The sequence below is a fragment of the Canis lupus genome, chromosome 7 (genome assembly GCF_003254725.2).
Source record: "Canis lupus dingo isolate Sandy chromosome 7, ASM325472v2, whole genome shotgun sequence".
In the NCBI taxonomy this organism is placed as follows: Eukaryota; Metazoa; Chordata; class Mammalia; order Carnivora; family Canidae; genus Canis; species Canis lupus.
The window spans coordinates 901409-924464 of record NC_064249.1 but is presented as its reverse complement, the minus strand read 5'-3'; the positions used below and the strand labels follow the sequence as shown (position 1 = coordinate 924464).

The 23056-nt window shown below is 64.2% G+C and overlaps 2 protein-coding genes across 7 annotated transcripts; both read right to left on the bottom strand.

Moving 5' to 3' along the window:
- Window positions 1-1450: 1450 nt before the first annotated feature.
- ARL8A (ADP ribosylation factor like GTPase 8A) lies at window positions 1451-10289 on the bottom strand. Of its 2 annotated transcripts, none has more exons than XM_025458538.3 (7): window positions 10104-10289; window positions 4776-4856; window positions 4466-4539; window positions 3628-3721; window positions 3365-3432; window positions 3086-3178; window positions 1451-2535 (listed from the first exon to the last, which is right to left on the bottom strand). In XM_025458538.3, coding segments are annotated over exons 1-7 (534 nt in total). In that variant the 5' UTR covers window positions 10227-10289; the 3' UTR covers window positions 1451-2534. The 2 variants fall into 2 exon arrangements, with proteins under 2 accessions (XP_025314323.1, XP_025314322.1); XM_025458537.3 differs by having other exon boundaries at window positions 3086-3156; window positions 10104-10283.
- Window positions 10290-11545: 1256 nt separating this feature from the next.
- Window positions 11546-21616, bottom strand: PTPN7 (protein tyrosine phosphatase non-receptor type 7). Of its 5 annotated transcripts, none has more exons than XM_025458535.3 (11): window positions 21462-21594; window positions 20796-20937; window positions 20235-20406; window positions 19603-19786; window positions 19254-19338; window positions 18169-18245; window positions 17020-17157; window positions 16577-16687; window positions 15563-15720; window positions 14258-14371; window positions 11546-13290 (listed from the first exon to the last, which is right to left on the bottom strand). In XM_025458535.3, the coding sequence occupies exons 3-11, from the start codon at window positions 20354-20356 to the stop codon at window positions 13197-13199; spliced, it is 1083 nt and encodes a 360-aa protein (XP_025314320.3). In that variant the 5' UTR covers window positions 20357-20406; window positions 20796-20937; window positions 21462-21594; the 3' UTR covers window positions 11546-13196. The 5 variants fall into 5 exon arrangements, with proteins under 5 accessions (XP_025314320.3, XP_025314321.3, XP_025314319.3 ...); XM_025458536.3 differs by having other exon boundaries at window positions 20805-20937; XM_025458534.3 differs by lacking the exon at window positions 20796-20937 and having other exon boundaries at window positions 21462-21616.
- Between the last annotated feature and the right edge of the window lie 1440 nt (window positions 21617-23056).

Genomic DNA, 23056 nt, shown 5'->3' with positions numbered 1-23056 from the left:
GCTGTGTGCAGGCCCCAGGAGGAGGATGCCTGCTTGCTGCTCACCAGCTCAGCCCGTCAGGTCTCAGGTGTCACCCTCACAGGGGACGCAGGACGGGGAAAGGCAGGTCAGCCCCGACACCTGCCCCGTCCTGGTCCCGCTCCCTGTGTGAGGGACAGGCCTGTCCCGGCCTCCCAGGCCAGGGGCGAACCGCTGCCACGTCTGCAGCCAGGAGAGCACGGGGGCAGCCCGGTCCCAGCTGCCACCTCCTTAACCAGGGGGCACGTTTCCTATCCCTTAGAACTGGAAGATACCCTAAAATCATTTTGCTCCATTTGCCAACTTCCATCCACGTTCTTTCCTCAAACTCCCCTGTCGGTGGGGAACCACGTCCCCCGGCAAGTCATTTCTGGCCAGAAAGTATCTGCAGGAGGGAGCCCTGGACACCGAGGGAGGGCTGGGGAGGCTCAGAGCCCTGAGCCCTGGGGTCCCTGCTCCCAGATCCCAGCGGACCGCGGCTCCTTCTCCCTGCAGACGCAGGAGCTGAGGGCCTGGAGCGGCGCAGGGCGGGCTCCACTTTCCAGGTGCTGAGGGACAGGGGGGGCTGGAGGGCGGGGCCTGGAGGGGCTGGGCGGGGAGCCCGAAGGGCGTGGCCGGGGAGCCTGGAGGGGCGGGGCCTGGGGGCCCCCGAGGGGGCGTGGCCGGGAGCCTGGAGGGGCGGGGCCTGGGCCCTGAGGGGGCGTGGCCGGGAGCCTGGAGGGGCGGGGCCTGGGCCCTGAGGGGGCGAGGCCGGGAGCCTGGAGGGGCGGGGCCTGGGCCCTGAGGGGGCGTGGCCGGGAGCCTGGAGGGGCGGGCCCGGGGAACCAGGGGGCGGGGCCCGGGGCGGGGCCGGGACCCTGGAGGGGCGGGGCCGGGGAGCCCCGGCTTCCCGCAGATCTGGGTCAAGGCGGCCCTGGATTTGGGTGAGCCGGGCCCCGAGGCTTTGAGGCAGCCGCCGCGGGGGGGGGGCGGCTCCCGAGGCTGGGGTCACTTGGGGAGGGGACGGGGACTGAGCCGAGGACTAAGGAGCAGCCTGTCCAGGAGGCCGGTGGCACCTACCCGGCAGGGAGGCGGGGCCGCCCTCAGCAGCGCCCCTGGGGAACGGCGGGGGGCTGGGGGCGCGCGGGGGCGGGGCTCGGGCTGCGGCCCCATCCTGGCTGCGGGGAGCTCTGCTCCCGCACCCGGAGCCCACAGGCTTCCTCGCCCCGGCAGCTGCAAGCCCAGGGCTGGAGCTCGCGGCGTGTGCATGCACGTGTGCAGGCAGGGCCGCGGGCGGGGGGGGGGGGGGCACGCGTGCGGAGGCTGCTCTGTGGGTGCCATTGTGTGCCCGTGTGAGCGCGTGCCTCCCTCTCGGGGCGGTCTGTGCCCGGGGCGCCGCCCGCCAGCCATTCCGCGGCCTCCACGCACAAATAACCAGGTCCCGACACCCCCCCAACACAAAACTGGTCATTTATTCTTGTTGTTAGGAGGCAAAAAAATGTACAGTTACAAGAATCATTTTCCAAACAGAGGTTAAATATGAGCTAAAAGTGTAAAAAAAGGAAGAGGAACATCACTTTACAAATCATTAAATTAAACAAATAAACAAAACAAAACCCAAAGAACCAACCCCCCATGCTGAGTTCTCTCCTTGTGCAACTCTGCAAAACGAGAACAGAAAATGAGGTGGCCCATGGAGTTGGGGGCCCTGGGAACCGGGCAGGAGCCGGGAGCCGGCAGGAGGGGCCGTGGGGGCAGCGAGGAGGCTGGCCTCCCGCCCCTGCGGCCCGGTGGTCTGTGGCACTGGGTGGTGCCCGCTGGCCCCCACTGAGACTGGGGGCGGAGAGGGGCGCCTCTGGAGGCTCCCTGTCAGCCTGTGATATTCAAGCACTGCAGGGACAGGCCAGACTGGCAAGGGAAACAAACAGGACCTGGGGACGTCCACGGGTGCCCAGCTGGTACCTGCCCCAGGTGTCAGCCTTCACTTCCCTAATCCCCACCTGCCCCCAGGCCAGCCCTGCAGCTCTTTCCTTCTTTCCAGACCGTCCCCCTCCCAGATCCTGACGGGCCCCTGCAGCATCAAATGCTTGATTTTAGTCTTTGCTTAAATTAAAAAATTAAAAGATATATACATATATATACTGTACACACAGGACAAAAACAGAAGAGTGTTGAAAAGGGCAGCGTGGGGGGGGGCACTGCGGGGAGGAGGGCAGGGGCTGTGGGGCTGGGTCGTTAGGAGGATGGAAACAGGGTGGGTAAAGGGCGGAGGGCAAGAGGTTAGGGGATCAGAAAGGGGAGCAGTTTATTTTACAATAAAATCAGGAGTTGAAACCTCAGCAGAACAGGACTCTGGGATCCCCAGAGGACCCCTCCCCACACTAAGTGAGGAGGGGCGGGCTTAGGGGGGACGGTGGAGTGGGCGGGGAGCTCGGCTTCGGGTTTGGATGACAGCAGGTCCCTGGTCCGAGGGGGAAGGCCCGCAGTCTCAGCTTCTCCGTGACTTTGAGTGTTGAATAAGCCACTGTAGGGTGATGTCTGGGCGGGGGACAACAGAGAAGTTTATAGGCCTTCCCACGGTGGGCCGGCTGAGGAGGTGCAAGGCACACCCAGGGGAGTGGTGGGAGCCCTGGGCCTACAAACCACGGCTGGGGATCAACTTTAAGGTCACCCAGAGCCAAAGCATGGCAGGGGTATCCGGGTGCTGGGAAGGGGAGCCGCCATGGACTGCCCCGCCCCAAGGGGCCTGGGCATCACCTCATCCAACCCTGGGGCCTAGGCATCACTTCATCCAACCCTGTGACGTTACAGAGGGTGAAGTGAGGCCCACGGAAGGGGGCGATTTGCCTAAGATCACACAAGCCAGGAGTGGGGGGAGCTGGGGAGGGCGAGGCTGACGCTCAGAATCTGAGCCCCCCGGGACCTGTCCTACCGAGAGCTAGGGACTCTGGGCGTCAAGGCCCCCCCGCGCAGTGGAAACCCTCGAGAGTCCTGCTCCAGCACACCCAGAAGCGCCTCCATGCCACCCACCCACCCCCGGCCCTGGCTGTCCCCAGAATGCCAGCAGCTCCCCCATACCCACGCGCACCAATGTTGTCCTTTTCTTTGCAGGAGATGGAGTAGCAGCAGATCTCTCGGTCCTGGATGGCAGAAAGATTCCTGGGGGGGACCAGAGGAGAGCCTGCTGAGGCTAGGACTGCCCAGGGCGCCTGGGGCTGGGGCTGGAGTCCGTCCCTTTTGCCCTCCCCACCCCCCACCCGGGCGGGGTGGGCTCTGCTGCTGCCAGGTGGCCACACTGACAGCAGCAGTGGGCGCCTCCCCACCTCCTGGGAAATCCGGGAGGCGGAAGGCTAGGGTAACCACTCACATTTTCTCAATCAGCTCCTTCTCGTCCAGTGCTCCCGGGAGGTCTCGCTTGTTACCCAGGACTAAGACCTACAGAGGAGGGACGGCAAGGACTTGGTCCAGGGTGGCCGGGCCAGGCTATCTGCTTCCCGGTGTGTCCCCCCCCCTCCCCCCCCCCCCCCCCCCCGCCACCCTGAGGGCGCCTGGCCTTCCCCTGCTTCCTGCCCTGCCCCCAGTGACTGCCCAGCGGGCTCCTTCCCCTCCCGCTCCGTTAGGGCTGCTGACCGGGATGCCCTGCAGCTGGGGTTTGTCCAGTAGGTTGTGCAACTCGTTCTTGGAGGCCTCAATCTTCTCCTGGTCAGCGGCGTCCACCATGTACCTGGGGGACAGACGGCAGGATGGGGCAGGCATGTTGACACTCAGGGCTGAGAGGTAGGAAGAGGAGGAGCTGTGCTTGCAGGGGAAAACATCTTGTTCCGGCTCGGTCACCTCTGCATCTCTGGGCCACCTGGGCCTCCTCCACGGCCCGCCATTACCCTGTCATCCAGTCCCCTCTAGAGAAGCTGTCACACGGGGTGTGTGTGTGTGTGTGTGTGAAGCTTGGCCCTTTCAGATTAGGTGTAAATCCCTCCCAGTGACCCTCTTAGGTCTGCATGGGAAGACTGGCCATGGTTGAATGAAAAAAGCAAAGGAATCCCCAGATTTTCTTACAGCGAGATACTTCTAAAAAACAGTGAAAATGAAACAATCTTTTGTTGGGCATGTATATACATACATCTACATACAGATAAGATACAATTATTTTTAAAAAGCAGGGGAATGAATCATTTAAATCACGAAACTCAGGATGGTGGTAACTCTAGGTTGGGGGAGGCAGGAAGACACCGGTGCCTTCGGTTGACACTCTGGCCCTCAGATTGGCCGGGAGGTGCTCCGAGTGCTTCGCAGGTGAGAAACATGCGGCTCGTGAAGTAAAGGCAGGCCCCGCATGGACTGGACGGTGTATCATGGACCGAGGTTTGTGACTCATCCGGTTCTGCCCCATGGTCCCCGCAGGCCGGGAGGCCGGGTGGCAGGGGAGGCTGAGCCCCGCGTCCTCCTCCCCACCTGGCCCTGCACTTACACGATGGCGCTCACTCCTCGGCAGTAGCGCTCCCACATGCTGCGGAATCGGGGCTGTCCCCCGATGTCCCAGAGCTGAGTGAGAGAGAGGGTGACATGTCTCAGCAGCAGCCCAGCAACCTGACCCAACCGGCTCCCTTCCCTCCTGTCCCTACAGCCCTTGGCCTGCCTCAGGCATCTTGCGGCCTTTCCCCAACTCTCCCAGCCTCTCCCGCCTCTCCTCCCGGGGTCTCAGACACCCTCCCAGCTCCCCCCGGCTGCCCCGCCCCAATATGCACACAGGTGCTCTTCTTCGCCTTCCTGCCGCTCACCTTGATGGTCACGTTCCCTTTGGTGATTTTGCGCATGTTGAAACCCACGGTGGGGATCATGTCCTCATTGAACTGTCCTGACTGCAAGGAAGAGTCAGAATTGGAAGGGGGGGTACAGATCGGTGGAACCCAGACGCGCCGTCCCCGGCAGCCACAGCCATGAGGCCGCGAGGATAAAGCAGAGGCCAGGCCAGAGCCTCGCGGGCCCTGTATGCAAGGGGCACGGGGCCATCTCCCGAGTGTCCCCTGCTTCCCAGCAGGACGGCCGTAAGCATCTCAGGGGCCCACCCCACGCCACAGCCCCCCCCACGCCACAGCCCCCCCCAACCCCCACCCCCGTGAGCACGAGGCACCTCCCCTCCAGGCACTCTCAGTCTCAGCCTACACCGAGAACAAATTCTTCCTGAGGTCTCACCAACATCTCTGTGTTGGAACAGAAGCCCCTTTACTGTACTGAGTCTCCAGCGGAGCAGAGGAACAATGAGCTCCCAGCAAAAGAATTTCAAACAGGTCATGGTAAAACAGTGGGGGGACCACAAGGGAAGCGGGCATACGGATCTTCAAACTAGCAGCAAACAGTGGGAGGGAAGATGAACAGGGCCCCCCAAAGTGCAGTGCACACCCAGCAATTTCTGGACTGTCTACGGTTCTGGTGTATTTGCACTACCCTCCATTTGTTAGGGGGGGTGATCCACACTCTACATCCCCTGTTGCCTCCTGCGTCCCCACGAGACTGAGCGCTTCCTGGGGCGGCGAACCCTGCCCCCCGTTAACAACACTAGCACGTGTCTGCTGGATAATTAGGAGTGGACTGTAATTCCAGACCCCACAACCCAGTTTTTGAATTCTAATGATGTTCGTTTCTCCCCTTCTACATTGTCTCCAAGATGTCTAGATTGCTCTAAACCAGCCCCAGGCTTGAAGTAAGGCCAAAAAACTCCCTCCAAGGTCACCTCCATGTTCACAGGTAGGACACTTGTGTTTACTACCCGCCTCCCCCAGATGCAGGAGACGGGGCTTCGGTAGCCTGGAATCTCAGGGTGACAGCCGTGTCTCTGAACCATGCCATTGTCTGCTGCTAGCTGGTAGCAATAATTTGCCTCAGGTCACGTAAAAAAGTCAGAGGCTCGGCATCAGCCAGGATGGAGGAGGCATGAGCTCTTACTCAGAGCCTGCAGGCCCGAGTGAAGACTCCCAGGGTCCCGTCTGAATGAGAGTGATTGGTTCCCTTTCACCTGCGGGAATTGCCCAGGCTCATGCTCCAAGGCCCGGGAAGTGAGGACTGAGTCCCCATGACGGATGCTCACGGCAAGGTGCAGGGAGCAGGTCCCTAACCTGCGGGCCACACAGATGGACTTCGGAGAGTCCCTGAACCCCCTGAAACTGCACCTGACCTACATGTGCAAAATTTCGGTTTGTAGGGACACCTCTCTGGGGAAAGGGTCTCTAATGTGTGTTTTGTTTTAGAGAGAGAGTAAGTGGGGGTTGGGGAACAGAGGGGGAGAACATCTGAAGCAGGCTCCACACCTGCTGTAGAGCCCCATGAGGGGCTCAATGTCACGACCCTGAGATCCTGACCTGAGCTGAAACCAGGAATCGGAGTCGGGTGCTTAATTGACTGAGTCACCGAGGGCCTCTAGTTTTCATCAGATATCAAAAGGGTCCAAGAGCCCTAATAGTTAATCACCGAGAGAAAGGAGTGCCCTGGAGGAGGACGGCTTCCCACTAAATATGGAGACCCTAACCACTTGCCCTCTAAGTCCCAGACCCCAGCAGGGTGCCAGGGTGGGGGTGGGGGTGCCTGCTGGACCAAAGTCCACTCCTCCCCCATCTGGGCTTATGAAGAACATAAGGGTCTGAAGAAGAAAGCCCAGTTTTTGTTAATCACTCATCATGATGCAGCTTGGACAAGACACTTCAACATCTCTGGGCCTTGAGGTTCCCTTCTGCAAAATGGGGAGAAGGGTTTTTGTTTCCTAGAGACTGGAAAACAGGCTCACAAAGTGCTTGGAAATGGTCTGGATATACATGAGAAGCCATCTGGCGTCTCTGGCAACTAGAAGACCCACAGGCTCCCATATAAATGAGAAGCCCAGCCTGGCCGCATGTGATCCTGGGCTAGGAGGCCCTTTAGGGAACAGGCTCCCTGGCACCCATATTTCCAGTTCAGCTGTGAACCTAAGCTAAGTTGGAACCAAGTTATGACTTCATTTCCCTGCTAACACCTCCTGATCTCACAAGCTGTTCGTTTAAGGTTGGAAGTGACCCCAAAGTCACCTGGTCTAACCTCTCGTCCCAGACTTGAATACCCTGTGGCTCATTCCCTCTTAGGTGGGCTCCAATTCTCCAAGAGAATTCTTTATAATGAGTCAAAAATCCATCTTCCTATAACTGCCATCCCTTGCTCCAAAGGCTTGGGAACCCCAAGACTAGTTCTTGCACAGGACAGTCTTTTACATATTTAAATGGCTTGAGATATTTGAAAATGGCTCTCTTGTTTCCCTCAGGCAAATCATCTCCTACCTTCTACATGACAGCTTTTTCAGAAGAACTCCAAACCTAAGTTTTAAGTTCTTAGAAGTGGCGAGAAGTCTCTACATAATTTTTTTTCTCCAGTTCACATTAGCCTGCTGAGTGGCTAAGACACATAAACTCAATTTTATTTACAGTCGGGCCTCATATAGTGAGTAGAAAAAGCCAAATGGGAAAAAAGCTGAGGCAAACAGATGCCAAATGAACAGGAAAGGTGATTCAGAGTCAGTAGTGGGCATGGGAACAGAGCCCAGGGGTTCCGATTCTTCATTTCCTTCTGAAAGACGCTCTACTGTGGTTATACAGCAGGTGGGCAGAAATGTGAGTGCTGGAACCCGGGAGGATCTGAGAACACCAGTTCCCCTGATGCTAGAACTCCCACTGAAATCTCCATGAGGGGTGGTTTTTCTTTAAAGGGAAATTTTGCTTGCACTTTTTAGGATGTGAGAGCCAAAGTGGCAAATTTAATTTCAAAAAAGGGAATGCATGGGCTAGGCTGTCTCTGTACATCCCGGAAACTCTGACCCTGGCAGTGTCATTTGTGACTCTTGAGTTCTGTTCCTGTTCTGGACGTGATGCAGGTCTAGAGGAGGCCCTCCTGGCCAGGGAGTGGAACCCACCCAGGGGCCTGTGGATCTCCACCCAGGAGCATGACATTCATAAATGCCCCATGAGAGAAGCTTCCCTGGGGCCTGGAGGTGACACCTAGGCTGAGCCATCAGAGCAGCAGCAACTTGTTCCTCCTCTTGGCCTTACCCTGGAGACATGTCCCAGGTCAAAATGCCTAGAAGCCGAGGCACCCAGGCCTGCAGGATCAGAGTCCAGGCATTATGCTCCTGCCCAAGGGGCCCAAGGGCTTGAGTCAGTGCCAAATCTAACTAGGGGCCAGACTCTAGGGCCAGAGCCTGGGCAGACGGGAGCTCAGGGGTGCACGCTGCCTAGGAAACCGGCATGCCAAAACCCCCAGCAGGGGCCCGAAGGTCTCACCCTGGCAGATGAGGAGCCAGGAACCATGGGGTGGAGGAAGGAGCAGAGGTCATGTGCAAGGCATGTTTGGAAAAGGGAAGCTGGTGCCTAAACATGTGACCATGGGTCACCCGCAGCTCCAGGCCGGAGCCGAGGCGAGGTGCGGCCCTCCCGCCTCAGGCAGCGCTCCTCCTGGGAAGCTGAGATGCGTCAGGGGGCCCTCTTCTTCCAGGAGGGCCGGGAACGCGGGCGCAGGGAGGTACCTCAGGTACCTCAGGTACCTCGCTGACCCACCACACTTCTTTGCTGACCTATCTCGCGATGCGCGTTTTCGGGCACTATGTGGCCAACCCGGCCTTCTCGGGGAGCATGCTGGGGCGAGGCGGGACCACCCCGGCCCGGCCTCAAGGCCCCCCGGAGTCCCAGGCCCAGTGCAGCCGGGTCTGCAAGGCAGGCCGCAGCCATTACTGCAGCCTCAGCTCACACTGCCATGGAGCTCGTCTTCCCTTTTTCTGAGACAGATTTTAACTCTTTCCCCACCACTCCCTGGCGGCGAACCGCCAATCGCGCAGGCCGGCCTCGACCCAAGGCCTCAGGGCTCCGGGTCCCCAGGGTGGGCAGCGCCCCTCCAACTCGGGCTGCGGTCCGGGGCTCCCCCCGCGGCAACTTCTGGGCGCGGCGGCCTCTCCAAAGTCCCTTAGGAGGCCGCCCTCCCGACCCCCAGGACCAGGACGCCGCGGGGTCGCCCAGAGGAGCCGCTGAGCCTCCGCTGATGCCCCGGCTCCAGCCCCGGGGCTACCGCCCCTCCCCCTCCAGCGCCAGGCTTCCTCTTCCGGCAGCGGGTTAGAGCCGCGGGGGCACCAGGGGCGCCGAGGGTTAGAGCCGCGGGGGGTCCGAGGGTTAGGGCCGCGGGGGGGTCCGAGGGTTAGGGCCGCGGGGGCACCAGGGGCGCCGAGGGTTAGAGCCGCGGGGGGTCCGAGGGTTAGGGCCGCGGGGGGGTCCGAGGGTTAGGGCCGCGGGGGCACCAGGGGCGCCGAGGGTTAGAGCCGCGGGGGGTCCGAGGGTTAGGGCCGCGGGGGGGTCCGAGGGTTAGGGCCGCGGGGGCACCAGGGGCGCCGAGGGTTAGAGCCGCGGGGGGTCCGAGGGTTAGGGCCGCGGGGGCACCAGGGGCGCCGAGGGTTAGAGCCGCGGGGGGTCCGAGGGTTAGGGCCGCGGGGGGGTCCGAGGGTTAGGGCCGCGGGGGCACCAGGGGCGCCGAGGGTTAGAGCCGCGGGGGGTCCGAGGGTTAGGGCCGCGGGGGCACCAGGGGCGCCGAGGGTTAGAGCCGCGGGGGGTCCGAGGGTTAGGGCCGCGGGGGCACCAGGGGCGCCGAGGGTTAGAGCCGCGGGGGGTCCGAGGGTTAGGGCCGCGGGGGGGTCCGAGGGTTAGGGCCGCGGGGGCACCAGGGGCGCCGAGGGTTAGAGCCGCGGGGGGTCCGAGGGTTAGGGCCGCGGGGGCACCAGGGGCGCCGAGGGTTAGAGCCGCGGGGGGTCCGAGGGTTAGGGCCGCGGGGGCACCAGGGGCGCCGAGGGTTAGAGCCGCGGGGCGGGGCTGGGCTCGCCCGCGCCCCCTCCCCCAGCCGGCCGTCCGCACGCGGGGCGGGGAGGCCCGAGCACTTTCGCCCCGTCATGCCCCCTCCGCGGGGCCGGGGGCGCTGTGCCCTCTGGCGCCCCCGCCCCCCCTCGCGCGCCCGCGGCCCGGCCCCCGCCCCGCCGCGCCCCCCGCCCCGGGTCCCCGCGGCCGCGCTAGGCCCCAGGCGCCCGCCGCTCCCCGCCCGCGCCGCCCGCGCACCGCGATCACGTTGACGAAGGTGGTCTTGCCCGAGTACTGCAGCCCGACCAGCGTGAGCTCCATCTCCTCCTTCCAGAACAGGGCCTTGAACCAGTCCAGCAGCTTGTTGAACAAAGCGATCATGGTCGCCGCCGCCGGCCCCGCCCGGTGCCCGCCGCCGCCGCCGCCGCCGCCGCCGCCGCCGCCGCCGCCGCCGCCCCTCGCTGCCCTCGCGCTGCGGCCCGAGCGGCCCCTCCCGTGCGGCCCGGGTCCGCGGCTCGGAGCGGGCGGAGGCTGGAGCGCGGCGGCCGACGACTCGCTGCCCCGGAGCCGCGCGCCGATGGGTGTGGCCTCGGCGCCCCCGCCCCCGCCCCCGCCCCCGCCCCCGCCGCCGCCGCCGCCGCCGCCGCCGCCCTCCGCCGCCGCCGCCGCCGCCGCCGCCCGGCGCGCCCCGGGCGCGGCCCCCCCCGACCCCAGCGGGCGGCCGGGGCGCGGGGCGCGGGGCGCGGGGCTCGGCCTGCGCCTGCGGGCGCCCGGGGAGACGCGCCACCCCGCGGCCCTGCCTCCCGCCCGCGCCCGGCACCGGCCCGGCCCTGCGGCGGGGGATGCGCCCGCCAGGGGGGGGGGGGGTGGTTGGCGTCCGGCAGGCAGAGAAGGACGCTTCACCCACTTTCCGGGGCCTGCACGGAGGCTGATGGAGGCTTTTTGTTCCCGGGTCCTTGCCCCGGAGCAACCTAAGCAGCCGACAGTGACCGACAGTGACCACCGGGCCGGCCCGTCAATGCTCCGTCTTGTCCTGTGACCCACACTCGCCCTCAGCTGCTGGTTTGGGCAGCCCCGACCCCAAGTGGAACAGCTGCCCGCCGGTGCTTCTGTCATCATAATCCGTAGATAAACCCCTGCAGGGGAGGGGCGGTTCCAGGGAGGAAGACGGGCAGTGCTCGGAAAAGTTGGCCTGTTTTGGTGAAAGCCAAAGTTTTCTCCCAAAGGAGAGCCAACGGCGGGAGGCACAGGGCGGGCCAGGATGCTGCGGCCTCCGAGGATGCGGCTGCAGGGCCCGCTGAGCCCCCGAGCTGGCCGTTCCCCCCAGGCCCCAGGGCAGTCCCGACCCAGGGCGGGTGCTCCTTAGTATCTGGTTTTTCAGATGTACTCACAGTTGGGCGTCCGACCCAAACCCTATGTGTCAGGCCTACCCAAGGAGAGCCTGGATGACCAGTGGCCAAAGTGGAGGGATCCCAAACTATCATCCTTCTAGCTACTGCCTCTTCTAGGTCCCGACCTAGCTCCAAGGCACCCCTCTGCCCCACTTCCTAAACTGCAGTGTCACTATGCCACGTCTCAAGAACTTCTAGAAACATGCATGCCCTGGGGTAAGGGTCTAGAGCTCACTCCTGGTCTGTGGCATCTTACTCTGTTGCTGTGAAGAGGCTCCAAGGCTTGAGAAAAAGATGGGAAGAAACGAATCAGTCATCCAAAAAAGCCTTTATTCTTCTACCCGGTCCCTTCTCCAGAGCTTGTACTAAGTTCTAGAAGGGGTGGGGGCGGCGTACCAGGGAGGGGAGCCTGCGGGCCCACGCTTACACCTCTGTTTCCCTCCCTGCCCGGTCTGAGCTGGGCAGGCTCAGGCACTTGAGAGCTCCTGCCCCGCAATCCGGGCGGGCACAGCCTGTGCGCACCTCCCATCAGGCGCAGGGAAGGTTGGGGGGCTGGGGACCCAGCTCCCGGGGCTGCAAGGAAGGAGAGATTCCGTTGTGAGACCAAGCAGAAGCATGAAAAAAATGAACCTCCGTGTCCACACTGCACGCTCTTCAGAAGGGGCGTCATGCACAAGGAGACTCGGCTGTTCTCCAGGCTCCAGCTCCTTGGGGGGCTCCCGAACCGGCATCAGCAAAGGCAGCCCCTGGGGGCTGAGCACCCAGAGGGTGGCACTTTCCTTCACCCTCACGAGCAGCACATCTTGGATTCGAGGATGAAGGACCGGAGGTCTCCCGGGGGCGTGCAGGTGAGCCCTGAGAGTGATGGTGGGTGCCCTGGAAACTGTGCTGATACTGAGATGCCGAAGGGCGTTCGCTCTCTGAGATAGACTCAGAGGGATCCCAAATTAGCCTGAGGCCCCAGGTCCGCAGGGAGCGCTTTCACCCCGACTTGCTGTGGAAACAGCCAGGCTCTCCAGGCACACTCTGCAAATGCAGGGGGACGGGGGGGGGGGGGGGGGGGAGGCAGGGGCAGGCGGCTGGCTTTCTAAAATCAGGCCAAGCCCTTTGTTTCACCCTTTCTCCTCATTCCTTTGTACCTCCTGCTACCGAGGGCTCTCCTGAGGTCGTGGAAGGAAGACCGAAGATGCTGGGCCCTCCCACGGAGCAGCTGGGGTAAGCGGCTGGCAATTATGGAGGCAAGGACCCCGCTGGACTTCTGAGGGGTCCCCACGCCTCCCCTCTTCCAGAGGTTCCGACTGCCTGGCCTGGTCAGCCCTGGAGCCTGATCCCAGGACTCCAGTGTGGGCACAGGGGCGGTCTGGGGCCTTGTTGCCCTTCGGTGGGTGGTATCCAGCCCTTGCAGGTGTGGGGCGAGGAGACAGTCCCTGCGGGGATGCTGGGAACGTGGCCACGGTCAGGACCAGGCTTCTCTGGCATCCGGCCTGTGCTTGGGCAGGGCCAGGCAGCCGATGGTCTTGGGTCACTGTCTCGCCGGCCCCAGGACGGGGGCACAGCTGGCGCGGCTCCTGGGAGCTTTTCCCATTGCTTTCGCCATGGCAGGGAGGCACCTAATGTCCACGTCCCAGAGATGAAGCTTGCGGAGCGCTGTGGGCAGGACCCGGACACCTGGGCTCCTTTCTCAGCTGTCCTAAATGCCGGCTCCTCGCTCAAAGCCCAGAGGGACACGGGAGGTCCCCCAAGCGTCCGTTTGGGGCCGCTAGTGGAAGCAGAAGGGCGGCCCTGCTAAAGCCCTGAGTCTGCTGCAGCCTCCTGTGGCCGCGCGAGTCCACTGAGAGGGGCAGCCCTCCCCACGCCCCTCCAAGGGGTCCCTCAGGTCACGAGGCCCACGTTCCCAGCCCCCCCACCCCACCCAGGCCTGGGGGAATTTGGCCCCTGGGCTGGTGGAGGGCCCCCGGAGTCAGGGGCAGGGCCCCTCCGGCAGCTGGGCCGCATACAGGGCCAGGGTGTGGTGCAGGAACTGGTACTGCTCCGTGGTCTGGATCATCCCGCCCCTGTATGGGAAGCACGCAGACGGGGAGTGGGGAGGGTGGGATCAGGCCTCAGAGCCCTGCATGGGGGGTCCTCCCAGAGAACTGTCAGCCACTTCCCACCTTCATCCTCTGAGCTTCCTACGCCCTCCGGCTGCCCCTCACTCCTTCCCTACAAGGAAGGCCCCTCTGCCCCATAGTCAGGGCGACTCATACTGAGACTTGTTCTTCTCTGACCCATTGGCTCCCAAGGCAGGACCAGGCCTCGAATTTTCCCAAACCTCAAAGTTTCCGCCTCCCCATCTTAAAAGCAAGCATAACCATTCCATATATCTGTAGAGTAGGCTCTTATATACGAGAAAAGGGAGTTAACTCTTTCCTTACACCAGCTCTCGGGGGAAAGAGCCATTATTTCTCTCCAGATAAAGAGATGGGGCCTAGAGAAATACCAAGACAGCTCGGTAGGTGCAAGTCAGAAGGTGCACCCTGGTTCCCATGTCCAGGTCCAGGGCCTTCCATGCATTATCTAGAACCAACCGTACCCTGTTCTTCCACCTTCCCCTCAGTAGGGAATTTGGAAACAAAACCCAAACAGATTTGTGCTCAGATATCCACAGAGTGGCGTATTTAATTCTCAGCCTGCAAAGCTAAAATTCTAGTCTTTCCTGGGCGCTAGTTGCAAAAGAAACAGATCTTTAAGCCAAGAGTCCCTTTCTTCCTCAAGGGAAGGGCCCGATGGCGATGTGCCTGCAAGTTCTGTGGTGCCCAGGAAGCACTGATGCCAGTCCTCAGGTTGTGGGTCCCACCCACGTCCGCAGGCCCGTCCACCCACCCGTCCACCTCCAAAGACCCGCCTGTCCACCTGTCTACCTCCGCGGACCCACCCGTCCCCCTCCGCAGGCCCATCCTATCCACCCATCCACCTCCGCAGGCCCATCCCGTCCACCCGTCCACCTCCGCAGGCCCATCCCGTCCACCTCCGCGGACCCACCTGTCCAGCCGCAGTTGGCACACAATGCCCAGAATGTCCACTTCCCCTCGGGCCTTCAGCTGTTGGCAGCCAATGCGGGTGGCGATGAAGCAGCCGGTCCGGCCAATCCCTGCACTGGACACGGCCGGGAGGGGGTGGGAGGTTACAGGGCCCAGGGAACGTGGCCCCGGGCCCCAAACTACGGAGAAGCAGGGGGAACTTAGGGCACTTTCTTTGGGGGTGGAGGCCTGGGGATGGGGGAAGCTGGCGAGACTGTCGCGGGTGGGAGCTGGTGCTGGAGGAGGTTACGTGTCCCTAACCCTGTCCCAGGGCAGCGGCCATCCCTGTGGACGCTCGGATGACCGTCTCCTGCTTAGCAGCGGGCGGTGCTTCCAGCTTGGGGCCCCCCCAAGTTTGCTGAGCCCCCACCCCGCCCTCTCCAGCCGTGAGGCCCCCCCACAGCTGCTCATGCTCAGGGGACCTTCCCGGCGCCCCCTTCTTTGGGGAGACTTCTCGTCTGAACCCCGACAGAGGTGGCCTGTGGGGAGGGGGCCCATGAGTCCCTCTGCCTGTGCTTGTGCCCGTGCTCTGCTCTGGAATGGTGTCCTTGTGGGAAGCGCGTGCCTGTTGCCCCCTCCGTCCCACTCAGCTTCTCACTCTGCAGCCTAGTATTCCTCTGGCTAAATCCAAGTTTCTTAGCCAGTCCCAGGAGGCGTCTTGTCACGGGCCTTCCAGAGTGACTCTTAGCTCTCTCCTCGCCTCCCCCACGTGACCCCCAGGCCCCCCATGTCACTCTACTCCAGCAATGCGTCCGTTCAGAAATTCTGTCGAGGGGCCTTTGCACATGCTGTTCCATCAGTCGGGAGCGCCTCCCCTTTGCATGCCTCACTTGGCTACTTCACCTCTCGGGCTTTCACTTAGTTTAAACGTCCTTCCTCCTGGAAAAACTTCCCTGGCCCAAGTCTGGGATGTGCGACTTGGTCCTGTGCTCCCCGGCACCGCCACACAGCCCTCATCACCCTGTGTTGCACTTCGTCCTTTGATGTGCATCCTTCCTGGGGCCGTAAGCCAAGCTGTCTCCTCAGCAGCAGGGGCCATGACCCCTGCCCGCCCCAGCCGACGGGGAAGCTCTCTGATAGTGTCCGCTCTCTGGCCTGTGCCCCAGTGTCCGGCCCAGGTGGCCAGGCCCTGCCTGGAGGAGAGGATGAGCACGTGGTGCTTGCTGGTGGCCTAGAGGGCCCTTCCTGGGAGAGCTGGGCCTGCCCGACGCTGTCCTTCTTGGGCCCCTCCGGGGACAGACCCAAGGCAAGGACGGGGGCCGCGTACCTGCAGTGGACCACGATGGGGCCGGTGCTGGCAGCCGCCTCTGGGCTGTCCTCCACCTCGGCCACCAGGCGCAGCAGGGGCCCCGCCGACTCCGGGGTCTGGTGGTCAGGCCAGGCGGAGAAGAGGACGTGCTTCACTGGCCGGGTCTCCTCCTGGTGCTGTTACGGGGACAGGCATGAGGCCCGGGTCAGGCTGGGGCACCGCCAGCCTTCTCCTCTGGTGCCAGGGGTGGCGAGGGCCAGAATCACCCCATGGACCGAGCGGGTGGGATTGGGCCTCCCCTCTGCTCCCCAAGCCCCACCACTCCCTGTGCCGACGCGCCTGGAGGACTGTGCCCACCGACGGGGAGGGCCCAGGTTCAAGCCCTGGCTCTGCTCTAACCAGCACGTGACTCTGGGCACGTCCCTTAAGCTCATTCTTTTTGCTCAGGGAAAGGAGGCAGTGGTACCGTGTAGGACACTTCTCTGGACGCCTGGGGGATAATGAACTGATAGAGGAATCCTTGGAAAAGTATGAAGCGCCAGGTGCTGATAGAAGGCACTTCCCAGCCCTTGGCGTGTGTCACCATGCGTCTCCCGCCCTGGCTCCTCCAGCAGGACTCCGGGACCCCACCTCTCCTTTCCGGGGCCTCCTGGTGGCTCCTGTGGGTTCGTTGGCTCTGCCCTGACACTAGGGCACTACCTATGCTTCTCTTTCTTCTGTGCCTCAAGCTCTTCTTTTACTTTCTAAAAGATTTTGTTATTTATTTATTCGTGAGAGACAGAGGCAGAGACACAGGCAGAGGGAGAAGCAGGCTCCATGCAGGGAGCCTGACATGGTACTTGATCCCAGGACCCGGGGTCACGGCCTGGGCCGGAGGCAGACCCCCACCGCTGAGTCCCCCGCCCCGGGCCCCTCAAGCTCCTCATTTAGATGCGTGTTTGAGAAGGTTTGGAAGCGCGAAGCCCTGGCTCCCCGTGAAGGGTGGGCCTGAGTTTCCGGGTGGAGGTCAGGGGCCGCCGGGACTTCCTGTACCTGGATGCTGAGCTGCCGCACAGTGTACTCTGGACATTCTTTGGTGTCTTGGATGCGGATCCGGAAGGGTCCATAGGTCTCCTCTTCTGTGGGCCAGTAGTGGACACATTTCTAGGAGGGAGGGAGCTGGGAGTCAGAGGGGGAGTGTCTATCAGTGGAGCAGGGCCAGGATGCCAGAAAGGGGAGTGGGCCCCTCTCCTGCCCACTGGGGGGCTATGGGCGGCCTGGGTCAGCCCTGGGGCAGGGGGGCTCCTGGAGCTTGGCACCTGCTCGCTCCTCCCCGCCCTGCCTCTGACACTCAGAACTTTCTGAGAGGCGCAGACTGGGGCAGGGGGCGGGGGTGGGGGGCCTAGTGCTGAGCTGCCCCCTAGGGGGTAGGGGCCTGTGAGGTGCGGGAGGGGGTAGCCGGGCGGCTCCCTAGGGACTGCGGCCCCACCTCCTACCTCCTTGCCCTCCCGGAGCTGAGTGAGCATGACGATGAGTGACACTTCCTCCTGCCACACCATCTCCCAGAAGTCCGACACAGTGTTGGGCATGGGGCCCTGGGTGGCAATGTAGACCTTCTCCTGCCCGTCATAGCCCTGGGTGGGGGGGTGTGCAAAGGAAGGGCGGGAAGCAGTGAGAGAGGGCCGGGGCAGTGGTGGGGGGACCTGGACCCTGCAGGTCCTGGGATCAGGCCGCCCCACACGGGCTCCGGGAGGAGGAGCGCGGGTTCAGACCACCGCTCTGCCCCCCTCTGCCGCGGGAAGCGGGGTGGCGGCCTCCGTAAGCCTCAGCTTCCTCCTCTGGGAAGTGGGCTCGTATCTGGCATGCGGGAAGCGGTACAGATCCGATTCCAGAAAGTGCACGGAGAGGCCGGCGCCTGTTCCGTCCTTTGGTCCTTTGTGGGGCGCGTCCCCTGCCTCCCCGCAGCCTTCTACCCGCACAAAAGAAGAAAACCGCGTTCAGCCCTTGGTGGAGGGACCGGCTGGCCGTTCCGCATCACTTTTACATATTTAGTAGCAAGATGCACTCGGGGCTGCGGCCCCTTCCTGAGCCCTCGGAGCCTCAGCTCCTCCAGATGAGGAAGCCCAGAGAGAGGCTGCTCGCCCCGTTTCTGCGGCTCATGGGAGGTCTCCTTCCGACCGCCGTCCTTGCCACCCCGGGCCACTAGGGGCGCTGCCTGGACAGCTACTTAGGGCCCCCGCAGAGGTGGGGAACCCGGGTAGGGAGCCACCGCCCCCTGGTTCCTACACTGATGTTAAACCATCTCCACGAAGGAGAGAGAGAGAGAGAGGAGACAGCTAAGAGCTCCTTTGTGTGCAGCACCTTCCAGGCTGAGCCCCGGGATGGAGGGGGCGGGGCAACGGTGCGACTTGCTCCCTGGGTGCAGGGCGGGCGGGGATGAAGGGCCCTGGGCTGGTATCATCCCAGCGTAACATCTGCTCTGTGCTCTGGCTGGTGGCCGGGGCCCCTTCGGGGTCTGCCCCAGCTTGGCGGGGCCGGGCAGCGGTGACTGGAGCGGGACCCACAGCTGGGAGGTGTTCTCTGGGGACAGATGTCCTCAAACACAGCCCACTCCCCGCAGGGCAGCGGCGGCCAAGGCCACTCACTCGGATGTAGTTGGCGTTGATGTAGTCTCCGTCCTCTTGGCTCTGTGCCCGGCCCAGGCAGACGCGGCTCTGGGGATCTGGGAAGTAAAGATCAGCAGAGGTCAGAGGTCAAAAGGGGACCGACTAATGCTAGCTCCCACGGGGTCAGGAAGAGGTGAGTCCCCGCGCTTGTCACAGCGAGTCCGGGATAGCAGGTGGCCACGGACCCACTAAATTACTTCGTGTGCAGACAATAGGAGCCGCAGAAGGCCTCTGAGCAGCAGAGGGACGTGAGCAAAGGACCTCCCGGGGCGGGTTGACCCGGCGGGTTGACCCGGTGGGGCTGTAGGGGACGGACTGTGGAAGAAAGGGTTTGGAGCAGCAGGGGCTCGTGGGCGGTCGGCGGGACACTCCAGCCCGGAGGGTGGGCAGGGGCGGAGCAGGACTGTGCCAACGGGGACGGAGAAAGAGACGTCGAGGAGAAAGCGTCTTCTCTGACGGTGAACACGGGATGTGGACGAGTGACTTGCTAAACTCGCACGGTGGTGACGAGGCGCCAGGACTCGGGCTGCACTGGGCCTGCCCAGCTCTGCCTCGAGCGGGAGGGCTGTCCCCACGCGAGTCCCAGCAGGGACGGAGGCCGGGCTCGTGAGCAGAGGAGACAAACTCCCCCAGGGCTGGCCTGGTTCTGGACGGGGCCCTGCAAGCGGGGGGACCTCCCCTCCGTCTTTGACTTGGGCCGGGACGAGGGCCACTCCCTCCCGCTCCCTGGGCTGAGTGCTGACCCACCAGGCGGGCAGGGGCAGGGGCGGGGGTGGGGGCGGGGATGGGGGCGGGGGCGGGGGTGGGCGGTGAGACGGCCTCAGGGCTGGGAGTTGCTGGAGGTGGGTGGGCAGCGGCAGGAGTCAGTCTCCCAGGGTCTGGAGCTTGCTTCTGTGCGGGGCCCTGGGCCTTTAGGGCCTGCGGGGTCAGCCCCTCAGAGCCCCGGACTCCCATCCCCAAACCTGCCACTGCTCTCGTAGACGCGCCCTCGCTGGGGCCGCGCCTGTCGCCCTCACACCGTCCAGCCCAGGGACGGCTGCACTCCCCTGACACGCGGTTCTTACTCGGCAGGATGGTCTTGTAGCGGTCCTTGGAGGCGTGGCCAGGGATGTCCAGGTCTTCAGAGTTGACGAAGTTCGAGGGGATCTTCTGGCAGAGGGAAGAGATGAGTGAATATCGACCCCCGTGCCCGCCTGCCCCCGCCGCCCCGTCCTTGTGTCCACAGGGGCTGATCCCGGCAATTCCCTCCTGGCCTCCGTGGGTCTGCAGGGGTGCAGCGCAGAGGGGCCCACGGGGTGGTTTTCTCCCTCGTGGGTTCTCTTTCCGGAGGCCCGAAGACAAGACAGTACGGTGCCCGCTGGCTGGCTGTGCTTCGGAGGCACACAGCACCGCGGGGGGACCCCAAGTTCTTACCAGGAATTCCTCCTCCAGCTGTTTGGGACTGGGCGGCTGGTGCTGCAGGGCCCAGCGGGTGAGGGGGTGTCCAGCTGTGCGCAGAAAGTGCAGGGTGACCTCCCGGGGCGTGTTCACTGAGCAAATGGGCTCCACGGCCCCCAGGGACCGCACATCCAGCATCAAAGCGACGTTGGAGCCCCTCCTGTGGGCACGACAACACCACTGGCTGCTGCTTTTTGCTGTTGCTGGTTCAGGGCACGTCTGAGGAGGCTGCTCCTGGTCTTCCCCTGGGCGGAGGCCCGGTGGGTTCGAGGGCTCTGGCCCCGCTGCGTTCCCTCCTTTTGTCACCTCGACGCTCCAGCTGCCTGCCTGCGCCCCTCCTGCCACACCCAGAGCGTGGACGAGCCCAGACCCAACACAGCCCTGCTCCAGGGACTACAGCCCCGCCTCGGGTTGGGGAGCAGCCCAAGGAGGCGGGAAACTTTATCCCGACCTGTCAGTGCATGCAAATGACATGCAAATGAGCACATCTGGGTTCCTTTCCAGGTTGGAGCCCTCAGCCCTCGGCCTCGGAGCTGTAGGGGCAGGCAGAGAGCACCGCGCAGGGTCTCAGGGCTGGGACACCCCCCGCCCCCCAGGAAAGGCCTCACCTCTCCTGCAGCCGCACGTGCTTCTTGGCCGGAGCTTTGCTGGGTGGCGGCTGGGTCATGGCTCCCCCCAAAGACCAGGTGGACGGCCGTGCTCTCGAGCACCCCCCCCAGTCCTGGACCATGCTGGGCTGGGTGCTGGCCTGGGGGAGGCTCACGCAGCCATGAGGTTCACCTGAAAGACAGGGCCCTCGGCAGCTGACCCCGGCCTCTCTGCCCACCTGAGAGGCACCCAAGCCCAGGCCCGCCGCCTGCTTTCTGGCACCTCCGCTCTCAGGTGTCGTCCCTTCTCCGAGCAGAGCTGTCGTTTTCACGGCAAGAAGGCCGGGGTCCCTACGAGGGGGGACCCAGGGCGGTGGGGTGGCCGGGGTTGGAGGAGGGACCCAATGAGGTATGGAGCTTGTGCGGGGAGGCAAGGTCAGGAAGGGCTCCAGACGGAGGGGGATGGGGGGCAGAGGCTGCCCGAGGCTGGAGCACAGGGGGCCCGCGCGGGGCCCAGGTAAGGAAGGAGAGGGAGGAAACAGGAGCCGCGCGTTCTGCGTGGAAGGGAGAGAGAAAGCTCACGGAAGCCACCTCCAGGCCGGGCCCGCTCCGAGATGAGAGGTTTGAGGCCTCTCGCGGCGGCAGCAGCAGAGCCAGCTGGGGACCCTTGGGGACCCTGTCCTCGCTGCGGGCGGGCCCAAGGTCATTCTGGCTTCTGAGGTCTCTGTCCAGGGAGGTAGGCTGGGGGTGTTTCCTTCTTCCCCGCCCATCCCCCCACCTCCCGCCTCTGTAACCGTCACAGGAAATGGCCTCACAAGCCCTTGAGCGGCAGCGCATGGTGAGGCGACAGCTGGGGGGACGGGGGGCACGGAGGTGGTGGGCCTGAGTCCTCCTGGGGGGGACCGTCCCCACCTCCCAGAGCCAGGCCGTGGCGTCCGAGGGGTGGGGGCGGCGGCGGAGCCGCTAAGCCCCGAGGTGAGGGGACACCCCGGCCGTGCAGATGTGCGGGGAGCGAGAAGCTCGCACGAAGCAGGAAGGGATGGCTGGCCTCTGGTCCCCCTGCAGCGCCCTGGGGCTCCCTCCCCGCGCCCCTCGGGGCCGTCTGATGGGGCAGCACCCATTCCCCGGCCACACAGCGTGGCACCCCACGCAGCCTCGCTCCCACCTGCCCGGAGTGCCCCCCCACCTCCCCGGGGTCCCCACCACCCCAGGACCACGGGGCCCCTCCTCCACCGGTCAGGGACTCACTGAGGCAGCCGTGGCCTCCAGGCCGCCTCTTGCCAGCTGTCTGTCTGTCTGTTGGTCGGTCTTTGAGGGCTGAGGAAGCTTCAGGAAGCCAGCTTCCTCCCTCGCCCCTCCTCGCTGCCACCCACGCACACCCCAGCCGCCTGCTGCCCTCCTGCGCCTGCTGCCACCACCAGGGGTCGGGTGCCTCTCGCCTGTGCCCCGGGGTGGGCTGCCCGGGTCCCTCGGGCGGGGGTGCGGGGACGGAGGGGGCCGGACCGCTCCCCGCCACCCTGGCTCCCCTCGCCCCCCGCCCGCGTGCTCCCTGGACTGTTTGGCCTCTGGGCTCTGGTCACGTGCAGCGTCAGCCCGCTGCCCCCAGCTCGCTGCTGGTTCTGGTCCCGCCGGCCCTGCCCGGACACTGCTTCCCACTGCCCTGCTTCTGCCTCGGCGCCCTGTGGTCCGGGGAGCCCTTGCCCCCTTCAAGCTCTGGAGTCAGGGGCAGGGGCTGGGGCACCTGCAGAGGTGGCTGTAGGTGGTGGGGCAGGCTGGGAGGGAAGCAGGGGCAGAAAGGCCCAGGCCAGGCCAGAAGGGCCGTCCCTGGGACTCGAGCCGCAGCCAAGCTGCCAGCTACCTGTGGTGGCGATGGACCAGCAGGCCCGGGAGTGGGTGGTAGACACGGTTCGTAGGAGAATCTGGGGGGCTCTCCCCCTGCCTCCCCCCCAGCCCCTCCAGTTCTCCCCAGCATCCTGACATCAGTTCAGCAGACTTACAGATAGTGGACAGTCTCTGGCCCTCACGGGGCGCGGCGGGTGGGGTGGGCGGGGGGTGGGGGACTCCCATGCCTTCTTCGCGTCTGGGGTCCCAGGAAGTGGCCCCTGCGCCCAGGACTCCAGCGCCCCCTGCCCCCGCCTCGCCTCGGGAGGCCCCTTGCTGGCCAGCTGCCCAGCGGGTCATGCTCGCTGCACGGCTCCTTCCACCTCGTAACACCGCGAACACCCTCCCCGTCCCGGCCCCAACACGCGCCATCCCCGTCCTCTTGCGTCCTCCCATTTCTCTGATTCAGCTGTCAATGGTGACAGCAAAAAAAGAAACCATTTTCAACAGGGGGTGGGCACACAGGAGGGGCGGTGGGGAGGGGGCTGGCCATTGGGGGGGTGCTTGGGGCCAAGCCCGGGATGACTCTGCGCAGCTTGCGAGGCCTTCCAGCACCTGTCCGTGCTCCCGGGGGTGCGGATCGGGAGCCGGCCCCTTCCCGGCCCCTCCAGGGCTGGCTGGTCCCGGAGGCTTCTTCACTCTGGGGAGTGGGTGGCTTCCCTGAAAGGAGGAGCTGGAGCAGTAGCTGGCTCTGGTCCCCAGAACAGGGCGGAGGTGGGGGCAGGAGAGCCTGGGAATCCCTGGTCGACCTTCGGGAAGGGACCCGAGGTGGCTTCTGCCTCCACCGCTCCCCCAAACCCACCAGTGGGGCCCTGGGATTCAAAGAAGGGGGCAGGAGGGAATCAGAAAGAGGGCCAGCCCCGTTGGGCCAAGCTGTTGATGGTTATCGAGAACAGGAAGCTAGGATACCACAGGGGTGGGGAGGAGGAAGCGGGCCCAGCCTTGCCCCCTGGCCGGCCCGT

Coding starts and splice junctions, on each gene's coding strand:
- ARL8A (XM_025458537.3), bottom strand. CDS start 10,226: ATGATCGCTTTGTTCAACAAGCTGCTGGACTGGTTCAAGGCCCTGTTC. Junction 4,857..10,103: donor CCTTCGTCAACGTGATCGCG/GTGCGCGGGCGG, acceptor TCTTCCTTGCAG/TCAGGACAGTTCAATGAGGA. Junction 2,536..3,085: donor CAAAGAAAAGGACAACATTG/GTGCGCGTGGGT, acceptor TCCCCCGCCCAG/ACATCACCCTACAGTGGCTT.
- PTPN7 (XM_025458534.3), bottom strand. CDS start 20,356: ATGGTCCAGGACTGGGGGGGGTGCTCGAGAGCACGGCCGTCCACCTGG. Junction 19,787..20,234: donor CACGTGCGGCTGCAGGAGAG/GTGAGGCCTTTC, acceptor TCGTGCCCACAG/GAGGGGCTCCAACGTCGCTT. Junction 19,339..19,602: donor AGCTGGAGGAGGAATTCCTG/GTAAGAACTTGG, acceptor TCCCTCTGCCAG/AAGATCCCCTCGAACTTCGT.